The 13,548-nt window shown below is 48.6% G+C and overlaps 1 protein-coding gene across 1 annotated transcript in view; it reads left to right on the top strand.

Annotated features, from left to right (window-relative positions):
* The window catches only part of FAM184B (family with sequence similarity 184 member B), a 97,014-nt gene that overhangs the window by 39,833 nt on the left and 43,633 nt on the right, over window positions 1-13,548 (top strand). Inside the window, exons 3-7 of the mRNA XM_057725817.1 lie at window positions 1,152-1,667; window positions 2,474-2,609; window positions 3,757-3,896; window positions 4,449-4,655; window positions 12,560-12,670. Coding sequence (XP_057581800.1) covers window positions 1,152-1,667; window positions 2,474-2,609; window positions 3,757-3,896; window positions 4,449-4,655; window positions 12,560-12,670 — 1,110 coding nt within the window. The remainder of the gene's footprint in view (window positions 1-1,151; window positions 1,668-2,473; window positions 2,610-3,756; window positions 3,897-4,448; window positions 4,656-12,559; window positions 12,671-13,548) is intronic.

The raw sequence follows: 13,548 nt of genomic DNA, 5'->3' as shown, positions 1-13,548 counted from the left end.
CTGGACCTGACCACATGCTGGTCGGGCTCTCCTACTGAACTATAATATTTTTGAGATCACAATGTCATTTGCCTTACTGATCAGCACGTACTCCTAGTGCTCAGCACAGAACATGGCACATCTGAGGTGCTGAGTAAATGCATAAATGAATGAATGCTCAAGTGGGACTCGCAGTACCACAGTGCAATACCACAGTGAGCACGCGTTAGTCACATCCCGCATCCCTTGTGACCTTGCAGAAGTTGCTTAATTTCTCTGAACCTCTGTTTCATTCTTAGAATGGGGAGAAAAATACTGACTTTGCAGGGTTGCCATGAGAATTTTGAGATTCTGAATGTGTATTCAGCACCTAGCCCTGAAGTTAGAGAACAGTTTTTTCAGCATGGAGTACGATGTTAGCTGTCGGTTTTTCACAGATACGCTTTATTGGGTTCCCGTCTCTTTCTAGTTTGGTCAATGTTTCTGTCACGAAGAGGTACTGGATTTTGTCAAATGGTTTTCTGTGTCTGTTGAGACAATCTTGTGAGTTTTGTCCTTTATGCTATTCATGTGGTATGTCATATTAACTGATTTTTTTTTCTATGTTGGGTTTGCTTGCTTGCTTGTTCTCCCTTCCTTCCTTTCTTCCTCTCTCCCTCTCTCTTTCTTTTATTCGAGGTATAGTTGCTTGACAATGTTGCATTTTCTGCTGTGCAAAGAAGTGAATGAGCTATGTGTACACACGTGTCCCCTCCCTCCTGGACCTCCCTGCTACCTAGGTCACCACAGAGCAGCAAGCGGAGCTCCCACTAGCTATGTTTTGCACACAGCAGCGTATGTACGTCCACCCCAACCTCAGATGTGAAATCAATTCTGCACTCCTGGGATAAATCCCACGCGCTCATGGTGTGTCGTCCTTCTCACACATCGCTGAATTCCGTTTTCTCGTGTCCTGCTGTATCTGTTTTGGCTGGGTTTTGAGGGGTTCTTCGGTGTCCCAAGGCGTCTCAGACCCTTCGCTGGCTTCCCAGGGCCCGCCCGGGGGTCCCTGCGGCGCTCCGGCCCCGTCCTCCCGGGGACACGTCCTATCAAGTCCCGTCCGCTCCGGGCCCCTCCTCGGATGCGGCGCGTGGGGACCGGCCTGTCGCGGGCCCCTGGCGCCCCCCCCACAGCCTCCCGCTGACGCGCTCGTGGGCTCCCCGCAGGTGATCTGCGGCCTCCACGCCCGGCAGGACGAGGCCGAGGCGGGCCTGGAGGCGCTGCGCGCGGCGGTGGCCGACGCCGAGGCCCGGCTGAGGCGCGCGCAGGAGGCGCAGGAGGGCCCGGACTCGCCGGACGCGCCGGAGCCCCCGCTCCCCGGGGAGGACCCGGAGCCCCAGGCCGGGCCGGGCCGCGGCCCCGACGCGCGGGCGGCGCCGCTGGAGGCGGAGCGGCTGCGCGCGGAGACCCGGCGGCTGCGCGAGGCCTGCGCGCGCGAGGCCGAGGCCGTCCGGCGGGCCGCGCAGCCGTCGGCGAGCCGGGCGCTGCGGCAGTGGCGGGAGCAGGAGGCCGAGCTCCGCGAGAAGCCCCAGGCCCAGCAGGCGGCCCTGCAGGCGCGCGTCCGGAAGCTGGAAGCGGCGCTGGAGCACAGAGGCCGCAAGGTCGGCGACCTGAAGAGGGACGCGCAGAAGCTGAGGGAGCGCGCGCAGGTGAGGCGGGGCCCCGGCGTCGGGCGCGTGGCGGAGGCGTGGGCGTGGCTCCCGACGTCGGGCGCGAGCGTGGGCGTGGCCCCCGACGTCGGGCGCGTGGCGTGGGCCTGAGCGTGGGCGTGAGCGTGGGCGTGGGCGGGGCCCCCGGCGTCGGCCGCGTGGCGCGTGGCGAGGCGCTCCCGCCCGAGCGGGCCTCGAGCTCCCGGCGGGCGCGGCCGCAGCGCGGGGCGGGTGTTCCCGGGGCGCCTCCCCCGTGCCGGGCCGCGCCTGCGGGCGGGGGCGCGCGGCGTCCTCTGAGGGCGGAGAGCCTCGCCATTCACAGGTGAGGCGATGAAACGGAAACTGAGGCGCTGGAGCCCGGGCCCCGCTGGGCGCACAGCTGCGGAGCGAGCTCCGCGCGGCCCCGCCCGGGAGCCCCCGCCCGCGCAGCGCGACCCGCGCGTCCTGACACCCCCGGGGCTTGGTAGGGGTGCAGGGCCCGCCCGACGCGTCCGTCCGTGGGGTCCACACACTGGCGGGGCCCCGTCTCTGAAAGGAACGGCGGCTGGTGCCCCGCACACTCCCCGAGCATGTGTGTTCTGCCCCAGGCACTGCATCTCATTTAATCCTACAGGAAGGTTAGGTAGCTTGCTGAAGGTCACACAGCCAGTCAGAGGATGAGTAGGGATTTGAGGAACCCCGAGCCGCTGCATCCCAGGGAGTCAGGGCATATGCTGTGCATGTACCCACTTTTCAGATCTGATATGCGTAGCATGTCTCTACACAGAACTGTAACCAGAGAAACGAGACCCTTTCTGTCGGTTTAGGACCTGGATGTGCAGCTCAAGGAGGCTCGACGGGAGAATTCAGAGTTGAAAAGCACCGCAAAAAAACTTGAGGAGAAGCTCGCTGTTGCCAATGACAGGCTGATGTTGCTGGAGTGTCGTGTGACACAGAAGACCGGTGAGATGCCCCGGGTGACGTCCTTACACAGCGAAGGCTGGCCGCCGGGTTGGCCTGGCGCTGCCTGCAGCCTTGCGACTGTTGAGGGAGCAGAGTGGAGGGCAGGGCTGTTTGATCTGACCTGCCTGATGGGCGAGTCCAGTCCGTCCAGGGCACAGGTGAGCTGACACCCAGAGCCGCCGCACGCCAGGTATCTAAAAGGCATGATGCAAAAGGATCTCTGGCCGCCGGAGAGTTCCCCACTGGGTCCACCACAGTGCCTGAACTTCTCAGCCCTGGCTTTTCCCCAGACTTAGACCACACTTCATGCGCTAACATCATTCACACAGTGATGTCGTTGGGTGTTCCCAGTAATTTTGTGAGTCAGGTGTTGTCAGCATCCCATGTCACAGATGCGAAATGCGGCTGAGAAGGTGACATGGCTAGCTCAAGGGCAGCCACCTGGCTGGTGATAGAGCTGCTGTTTGCATCTCAGATTATCTGACTTGAAGGTGCTTTCCACTAAGCTTCCTCATCAGGATGTTCTTGAGTATGTACAGTATCATCAGCTTGACTTTGGGAGACACAACAAAGACACAGAACAAGGCTGTGCCTCCAGGGAGCTTATGGGACTGTTCCTTCACAGCCCACAGCATGCTTTGGTATCATGGGTGTGGCCCAGGCAGCAGGGGAATGAGGTGTCCAGGAAAGAGGAAGTCACCTCGGGCTAAAAAGTGTGAGTTGGAACCAGAGGGTATGGAGGGCTTACAACAGTGGTCTCAGAAGTAGGGCATACGGGAAGAAACTGAGCAGTTCTAAGGTGTATTTATTTTTTGTCTTATACTTGAAATCTCTTTAAATGTAAATCCTTTTAGTGGACATATATCCAGGAATATACTCAATGTTTTTCACCTATGAAAAAAATTTGGAGATGACTAGTTTAAGAAGGGAGAGCAGGGCAACTATTTGAACTCAAGATGCTGCTTGGGCAAAGGTGACCGCCACCACCTTGACCGTGCTTAAGGCCAGAGGGCCATGGAGCAGGGATGGCATGGGGGAGTCAAGGGCAAAATTGTTGAATAGCAGAATGGCAACCTGACTGCAGAGGCCTCAGGCATGAGGCCAAGACCAGGGGCATTCCCAATGATGTTGAAACTTGTACTTGCAGATGACATGAAGACAGAGAGAATTTCAGAGAATGAAGTCCTAGAGAAAGAGGATGATTTGGAAGCCTGCCGTCTCCATCCTCAGCAGGATCAGAACTTTCCCAAGGAGTGTCCATGCACGAAAGGAGGCACAGATACACAGGTAGTGTCTGACCCAGCCCTGGGGATCAAGCAGTCACAAGGGTCTCTGCTGAAATGAGCTTCAGATGGAGGCCAGCCCCAGACCATGACGGGTCCACTTGGAAGCAGCAGGTCCCATAGTTTCAGGGGTGGATGCGTGGAGTTCCAGCCAACGTCCTGCTAACTGCACGCCATGTAAAACTAGGAGAGTGAGAACATAGCAGGGCTCTCCCAGCTCCTTATCATCAGCTCCTGGGAAACCGGAAATTTGGTTAAGATCCCGCTATATGTTCCCAGTCAGAGCAAACAAAGCATTTTTTAGAAACCACCGTAGTATGGGCTGAAATAGCTGATCCTATGACAGTAGGTACACGGCTCCAAAAAGCCCTTTTCCAATGGTGGATAAAGTAAAGTCTCTTATAGATATCAAACATGTCATTCTATAAACCTTGTATTTTGTGATACATGCTTTAAAATCAGTAATGAGTGTGGTAGAAGTTACACGGAAGAGAAATGGCGATTTCCTGTTCCTCTCCCCACCCTGGCAATTTTGTAAGCCCTTTCTGTTTTACAGACGAAGAAAGAGGCGTGTATTGAGACAGACTATATGAAGCAAAAATATGAAGAAGACCTTCGTAAAATCAAACATCAGACAGAAGAGGAGAAGAAACATCTCAAAGACCAGCTGGTGAGGCATCTAGAAGACTTGGTGAAGAAGCACACAGTAGAAATCAAGTCAGTTCGCTCGTTAGTGGAAGCTGAAAGGAAGAGGCTGCAGAAGGTGGGATCCCCTTTCAGAGATACCTTTCCATTTGTTTTTCCTTGCCTCTACCTCCCTCCTTTCCTCTTTTGTTTCTTCTTTCCTTCCTCAAACATTTACTGAGCCCCTGTTGTATACAGATTTCAACGAGTATGAGATCTGACCAAAAGGAGTTCAGAGTCTTCTGGAGAAGACAGGGCACCCCAAGACCATGAGACAGTAGGGCCTAGAGTCATTGAATGGGGTGGAATTGTGTCATCTGAGTGTTTACCTTAGGAAAAGTCAAGTCGTCTACTCTGGAAAAACAGAAATAACATGAAGCGAACGCGCAGGCCTGGCAGACCTGCCTGGATTCAAAGCCTAGCTCTGCCCCCTCCAGCTCTGTGAGCACGGCAAGGTATTTAACCTGGGCCCCTCACAGGGAAACTCCGTGGGCCCCCGGTTCCTCATTTATAGAAACAGATGGTGGTAATAGCACCTCACAGAGTAGCTGCGAGAATTACTCGAGGTAATGCATATGAGAAACCAGAGCAGGTCAGCGTGCCTGTGGCGTCATGGGCACCAGGTAGATGCAGGTGATTAATTACTCAGCGGGAGAGAAGTTTCTCAGCCTCTGAGTACTGTGCCAACTTCCCACCAAAGGGGGTGCTTTCTGCCGAGAAGGAATGCAAAGCCTTATGCCTCACATTTGCTGAGGAAAGCAAATAACATACGCACATGAATGTTTAGGGAGAAGAGTGAAGTAAGTCAGCATTATTATGAGCAAGGTGGTGCTTTGATTATTATAAGAAGACTTCTTTCTAACCTAAGAAAGAAGCTTTGTGTTTTTCCTGAGAGGTCACCGCATATCACTGAGCCGTGCAGTGTGCGGTGGTGGGGAGAGCAGATGCTCGGGAAATATGTGCTGGGTGAATAAGGGACTCGGGAAAGACTAGTCCTGAGTCCTGGTCCTGACTCTTTCACTGACTTCACAGCCACGGACAGGTCACTTAACCTTTCTGAAACCTGATTTTGAAAATAAGGATAAATACTTTGGGGGCTTGTTATGCACATTAAATATGGTTTTTTATATAAACTCTTAGTGCACAACATGTAGTAAAAGTTTGATAGGTGGTGGCTGTGATTAGTTACCACGTGCATTGGATGACGTCACGTGTGATATTATTTAGTGCCCACTGTACTTTATAAAGCACTTTATTCTTATGAACACGTATAATCTTCCAGCAGGATTACAAAAAGTGTTCATATCCGCATTTCAGAAATGAGACAACGGAGGCGCGAAGATGTTACATATCCACGCACACAGACAGTGAGTGGTGCAGCCACGTTAAACCCTGACAGCCTGGCTCCAGAGGAAGGCGTGCGGGGTGAAGATGTGCTGGGAGAATTTCCCAGAGTCGATGGCTTCCTGCCCCCGCCCAGGGTGGGGAGCAGCTGTAGTGAAAGCACGTGCTGCAGCCCACCCCCCCCACCCGCCTACCGTGAGCAGCGCCTGGTTGCGCAAACCCAGTCCTCACATCGCTGACCCCACTTTCCATCCTGAGCCCTAATCAGTGGGAGGGACCGTTCACGCTCCCGGAGCTACAGGTTGCCCTGGTGACCTGTCAGCCAAGCCTGGCTCTGAGGGTAGACGTTCTGCTTCGGCTTTCATCAGGGGCATGGACCCATTTGGGAAATCATGCAGAAATAAGTTGCATTCCCTCCTGTTTTTGTTTTTGTTTTTTACTTTTTAAAAATTATGGTCATTTCTACAAACAGAGGATATAAATTATATAAATGAGGCCATGCAGACTAGAGGAAGGTTAAACCTTGAAGTGGCCCCAAATCTGGTGTTCATGGACTAAAAATAGACACCGGTTTCCCCTCTGGAGTTAAGAGCACACCATTTCTTTGGGCTCTTAAGTATAAATGTGCTGTGTATCCTGAATGCTACCTTAACCTGGAAAAGACGCTATAGGAGGTGGGCTAGAGTGACCCAGACAGCCTTTCTGCCTTCCCTGTCTGTGGGATTAGATGATATTACCTTTTAATCTTCACAGACAGAGCAGAGTGTACATCCCGTAATTAGCACTTGCCCATGTCGATTCCTAGAAAAGTGTGGAAAGATTTATTGAGTCCCCCACTGAGTTGTGCTAGATGCTGCTGCGTTCTACACCTCATTTGTATGACTTTGGATTCTGGATGGCAAGCATCACAGACCCACCCTGGGTGGTTTAGGCAAGAAAGGAATTTAGTAAACGGTAATGAAAAGCTTTCTGGAAAACCAGGGAACTGGGCTTGGCAGCTAAGCCAGTGACAAGGAGACCCTGCTGCCACCTCTGAGCCCAGACCTGCCGTTTACACAGCTGGCACCCCCAACACTGGGCCCTGGATGTTGCCTGCAGAACTGCACTGTGCAGTGTGGTAGCCTCTTGACACGTGGTTATTTACATTTAAATCAATTACAATTAAATAATATTTTAAATTCAGTTCCTCAGTGGAACTAGCCACATTTCACGTGCTCACATGCCATATGTGGCTAGTGGCTCCCAGATTGGATAGCACAGTGCTGAGCGGTCTCTACGCGTCAGCTGCATTGTATTTGAGAACGTGTTCGTCGTCAGGGAGAGTTCCTTCAGTCGGAGCTGCTGTAGGATGGGTGGCCCTGCTGCCCCTGGGAAGTGCCGTTGCCAGATCCTTTATGACTCCAGCTTGTATGCGTCGATGGCGTCTGCTTCGAAATCCGGGGTGGGAGTGTCTCAGTCACGTGCCCGTGCCCTCATTGCCAGGGAGTCTGGGAGGGTAAGTCTGACATTTTCTGGTTCTGTGGTGGGAGGAGGGCTCTGTTGTATCAGGTGGAGAATTTCCCAAACATGCAGAGAAGGATCGGATGCTGGGCAGCCAGAAGGAATGACAGCTCTCCACTCCATGATTTAATTCTTACCTTGGCCCTGCAGGCAGAGTCTGTTTTCCCATTTCACAGATGGGGAACCTGGGAAGTGAAGTCACGTGAGTATCACATGAGTCGGATGTGAATCAGGGCTGCCTGATTCCAAAGCCACTGACTTTTGCCCTCTGTCTGTGTAGCAGGACAGAACAACCATTGTCCTGGGCCTTGGAGAGCAGCCTTCAGGGCTTCACCCTGCCAGTATCCATTTATGGTTTATTTATCATGCATTGAATGCATGTTGGTGTTTGGAGCCATGCAGGGATACAGGAATCAGCTGTGCCCGCACGGAGCTGACAGTCTGGTGGGAGGAACGAGACAGGCACTCGCGTCCTCGGTCGAGCCAGTGTGTAAGAAGCGCTGTGCTGGGGAAGCAGCCTCCTCGTCAACCCTTAAATAAGTCACCCCAACAACTCTAGGCTTCAGCTCTCTCATTTCAGTAACAGTGGGAGTGCGAATGATTTTCTCAAATTTTTTGTCAACTTTTTATTTCTAACAGCTCCAAATATACTCCTCATTATTTAGAAATAGGTTGCTTAATTTCCAAATATTTGGAACCATTCCAGATATTTCTTTGTTGTTGATTTCTGATTTAGTTCCCTGGTGATCAGAGCGGATTCTGTCACTTCTTTGCTTTTCAATTCGCTCATCTTACTGCGTGGCCCGGAGATGGCCTGTCTTGAGGGAGGGTCCAGCTGCACTTGGAAAGCACGTGGGTCCCCTGCTCTTGAGTGGAGGGGTTCGGAAACAACAATCAGGTGACCTTGGTTACAGTGTTGTTCAAGGATCTTCTCTCCTTACCGATTTTTTCTCTGTTTGTTCTGTTGATTATTGAGAGAGGAGTATTGAAATCTCAAACTTGAATTGTCCGTTTTTATGTATTTCCTTTTGGTTCTGTCAGCTTTTGCTTTATATAAATTCAAACTTGCTTATGAGGTGCGTACACATTCAGGCGTATTATGTCTTGATGAATTGGCCCTTTAATCATTATGGAATACTCCTGTCCTGAAGTCTACTTTGATAAAAATATAGACATTCTATCGTTTTTATGGTTAGGGTCGCAGTCTTTTTTAATCCATTTCTTTGCTTTTAACCTACTGCGTCTTTCTATTCAAAGTGCTTTTGTACTGGGTTGGCCAGAAAGTTCATTCGGGGAAGATGTTACAGAAAAACCCAAATGAGCTTTTTGGCCAACCCAAATAATATAGCTAGGCCTTCTCTTTTATTCGGCTTGACAATCTGACTTTTGAGGGTCATTTAGACCATTTACATTCAATGTAAGTATCGTTAAGTCTACCATATTTCTGGGTTTTTTTTTCTATTTGTCACATCTTTTTTCTTTTTGCCTCTTTTTTAAGTTTACTTTTGATTAATTGAATATATATTTTTTTGATATTCCCTTTTTCATCTCCACCAGTGACTTGTTAGATATCCTTCTTTGGGGGAGGGGATGGTATGCCAGCGGTTGCTGTAGGGTTTATAACGTGTCTTTATCATTGTCTGCCATTGACTACTATTATATAATACACATGTACTTCACGGCACAAACCTTACAACACATTTTTATTTACCCCTTCCAATGGCCTTTGTGCAGTTGTTGTCATACATTTCACTTTATGTATGTCATAAACCCTACATTACTTCTCTATTTCCTTAAATAGTCGTTTATCTTTTAGAGAAGATTTTTAAATGAGAAAACTAAAGTCTCTTATATTTTCTGATTTACCATTTCTACCCTCTTCGTTCCTTTGGCATATTCAAGTGCCCCATCTGGCATCATTTTCTTTCAACCTGAAGAACTTCGTTTAATGTTTCTTATAGTGTCAGTCTGCTCGCAGCAAATTCTCTCAGTGTTTATATGTCTGAAAGTGTCTTTATTTTGCTTTCATTTTTGAAGGTTTTTTTGCTGGATATGGAATTCTAGGTTAACAATTTTTTTTTCTTCTGACACTTTAAAGATGCTGTTCAACTTTTTTTTTTTTTTTGTATTTTCTTCAAATGAAAAGTTGGTAGCCACTCTTATCTGTTTTCCCCTGTGCATAGTGTATTTTTTTGTTTTCCGACTGCTTTTAAGATTTTTTTTCTTTATCATTGGTTTCCACAATCTGATTGTGATATGCCATGATGTGATATGCTTTATATTTTCTGGTTTGGGGTTCAGTGGATGTCTTGGGTCTATAGGTTGTAGTGTTTTCCTGTATTCATATTTTTTAATTGAGGTATAGTTTATTTGCAATGTTGTGCTGTGGGTTATAGTTTTTATGCAGTTTGGAAATTTTAAGATCTTTATCTCTTCTGCCTCCCTGTTCTGAGTGACATTTCAGACTTCGTACTGGTTTACTCTTTCAGCTGCACCATGAACTAACTTTACTATAAATACATACCAAATAATAATTTTTCTTCTTGAAAAAAGTTAACGTTTCCCTTTGAAATACCAGCTGACATCTCTGCTTGATGTCCTTTGGTGGCTTATTTGTTGCTGCCATCACAGTGTCTCCTTTATGTGTATTTTCTTAAATTGCCAGTAACTGTGGACGGTCCAGACATGGGAGTCCCGCTTTTGCTTCTTACCAGCCATTGGATGTGTGCCATGTGAGATGGATGCAGTAAAACCTTTTTCTGTGAGTGTTTTGAGAGTTAAATGAGAACAGAGCTTGTCAGAGTGCCCTGTGGATCCTGTAAATTAATAGCCCATGGAGCCTTCTTCCGGGGTGGGATGCAGCAGTGTATATGTTTGAAAGCATTCATCTCCATCTCTTTCCTCATGTTCTTGTCTTTGTGGCTGTTTTTTCTCTTTACCTGAGTTAGGAAGAGGATGTTAATGCTGCCTGTTGAAATCCTCAAGGTCGCTTTGGAATGAGCTGGACGTGGGCATGCTTCCTTCAAGTCTGTGTTCTGCAGGGGACCCACAGCTGTTTGTTTTCTGACAGTAAACCACATTATTCTGCACCTAAAATGTGGCTTACTGATGCCAGAAATTACTGCAGAAATCAGTTATTTCCATCTGTGGGGAATTTTCTTTCCCTTTAGGTCCATTTGTCAAGGCAACAGCTGAAGCTGTGATTGATCACGTGTACCCTAGGAGATCAGGCTGTGTCAAATGAGAAATAGCTCCTGCTTTATGCTGAGTCTTTCCCGCGGGGGGTTTCATTGCACTGGGCAGAGTTAGCGAGTGTCTGCACCAATAAGCACGTTAAACAAAAATTTTGTTCAATAGAAGATTCTGTGAATGAGCGGCTAAATAGTGAAGCCAAAGACATCAGAACCTTTGACGAGGGGAGGCCTTATTTCTGATGGTCGCTTAAGTTATCTCGACTTGTTTTATACAAAAAGATAGTTTCTCTACGGTCTTTAGAAAATGAACTCTCCAAAACAACAAGCCCCGCACAAGGAGACGCTGGATTTACCGAAGACACTATACGCTGGCTAAGTGTCCACATCATGCGACCATTGCAATCTAATCACATCCCTCTTTTCTTCTCTTTTAAATGACCGACCCCAGGGACGATGCTAAGTGCCACCCCAGAGCCACTGGTCTGGCCTTGGGTCGGCCCCACAGGAAGTGTAAAGGTGTCACCCAGGTGATTAGTAGCAGCATCTTTTTAGATGCTCAGGTTAGACATCCAGGAGTCAGGAATCCGTAACTTCTCTCATCCCTCACATTCAATCAGCCATAACGTCCATGGACTCTTGAACAACATGGGAGTTAATCCAAGTATAACGTGTAGTAAGCCCTTCCTGTCTGCAGTTCCTCCACATCCCTGGGTCCAACCAACCACAGACTGTGTAGTACTGTAGTATTTACTGTTGAAGAATGTCCATGTATAACTGGAGCCGTGCAGGCAGGGAAGAAGCACAGCCAAGCGGTCATCCTTTCCTGGGTTCAGATCTTGACTCTTCCACTTACTGGCCGTGTGACCTTGGGCACGTCATTTAACCTCTTCAAGCTTCATTTCTTCATCTGTATAATGAGCTTTAACAATACTACTAGCTCATAGGGTTTTCATAAGGATCAACGAGATGATCTGGGAAAAGCACCTAGAAAATGGTACACACCCAGTAAATGTCAGCTGCTAATATGTCCATCTACTCGCAATTAGAGCATAAAGGTCTGTAACCAGTTGTCACCATCCAACATGATATCTACTGCATTATAGCTGTTGACTTTGCTGCCTCTTTCACGCAAATGTGAGCTCCTGGTGAGTAAGCATATTGTCTATTTTTATCCCCAGCTTCAAGAACAGTGCCAAGCATATGGTAGATCTCAATAAATATTTGTTGAAGGAATAAATGACTTACTATCTCTTAAATTCAGCGAAGACGAACAGAATATTTCATCCATTGCTCTAGACACTTACCAAGTTTCCCCAGATACTAAGCTAGATCGGAAAGGGTAGGCATCTATAAGAGTAGTGCTACGTACCATGTATTGATCCCTTACTACGTACCTAGAACCATGCTAAGCATGTAAGTAATGCATTGAGTCACAGAGAGGTTAGGACATGTGCTCAAGATCACACAGCTAAAATGCAGCTGCACCACTTACATGGGCTCCAGAATGTCCTTTTATCTGGATCTGCTTTGTGCTGAGACTGTGAGGCTGTGGGGAGGGACTGTGCAGGAAGAAGCCCTGTGAATCCCATCATGCTGACTGAAGTGAGGATGCTGTCGAGAAGACCAAAGAGGAAACTTCATTCTGCTTTTGACATTTCCCTGCGTCTGGATCTAGTTGGCTTTTTGATTTGTGGAACTGTGAGAGTTGTATCAGTAACAAGCATTCTCTTTTCTTATTTGACACCACCCCCCATATATATCAGATTTTGTGGTATGAATGTAACACCTGTTTTCTTTGGACTTTCTCATGTATTTCTAATTTATGTTTTCTTATAGTAGTTTATGACTCTGGTGAGTTTCCTTGAACCCCTTTGGGAGTAAGGCAGGGTGTGTCCTGTCCGTGTTTTCGTGGCTTGTGTGGTTAATGCCTCCATTCATCATTTAGGAAGTAGAAGCACAGTTGGAGGAAGTGAAGAAGAAATCAGAAAATGAAATAAAGCAGCTGGAAGAAGAGAAAGCGGCCCTGAGCGTGAAGCTGCAGGACTCACTGCTGGAGGTAAGCCCCAGATAACAGCTGTGCTTGGCGGTGATGGCTCTGGGCTCTGGAGTCTTTGATTAACTGAGATGCCAGGAATCTTGGGAAACTTGCCTGACTTCCTTACATATAGCATCTTTGGAAGGAAGACAAACACTTCAGCCTGACGGGAAGCCTGTCTCAGAGGCATAAATTCAGCTGCAAGTAACAGAGAGCCTAATTTGTGGAGGCTTAACAAAGAGGCCCTTAATGTCACGCGTAAAAGAAGGAGGCAGGAGGCTGTCGGCGTTGATTCTGTGGCTGAATGACATCAGGCCCGGAAAATCTGCAGACCTCTTGGTCTCGCCCTCTCCCTGTCCCTGGCTGTGTTATCAGTTTCCTGGGTACTAGATAATTCCACCTTCCTGGGCTCTTTTCTTTATCAAAAAGAATTAAAGATTGTAATTTGTAACTGCACTGCCATAAAGATGAAATGACCAGGCTGCATTTTGTTTCTTCTGATTTTGAAAGAAATGGAAACCTTTTCACGGCCCCTAAATGTATCAGAGTTTCCTGGCACTGCACGTAGAAGTTGGCTCCCATTCCTCTAGGCTGTGAGAATGACTGTCACTGCTCCAGTTGTCACGTCTAAAGTTAGAGCCAGAAACAAGGAGGGACAGGGATGACCAGGCCTACCCACTTCATCAGGAAAACAAAAGCGTGCACAGAAGCCCGCCGCTGACTCCTGCTTCCATTGGTAGTATCTGTGCTACGTGGCAGCCTGGAAAGCAAGGATTTAGCCATCAGGCCTCCGTGTTGGAGGCAGGAAGGAGAGCAGGGCAGGGACTGGATGTAAACCAGTTGAATGATGAGGTTTTCTTCTTGGGCCCACTTGTCCAAACCACCCAGGGACCAAGTTC

This window comes from Hippopotamus amphibius, chromosome 3, assembly GCF_030028045.1.
Source record: "Hippopotamus amphibius kiboko isolate mHipAmp2 chromosome 3, mHipAmp2.hap2, whole genome shotgun sequence".
NCBI classification, from domain to species: Eukaryota; Metazoa; Chordata; class Mammalia; order Artiodactyla; family Hippopotamidae; genus Hippopotamus; species Hippopotamus amphibius.
The sequence above is the reverse complement of the archived record's forward strand: the minus strand, read 5'-3'. Positions and strand labels throughout refer to the sequence as shown.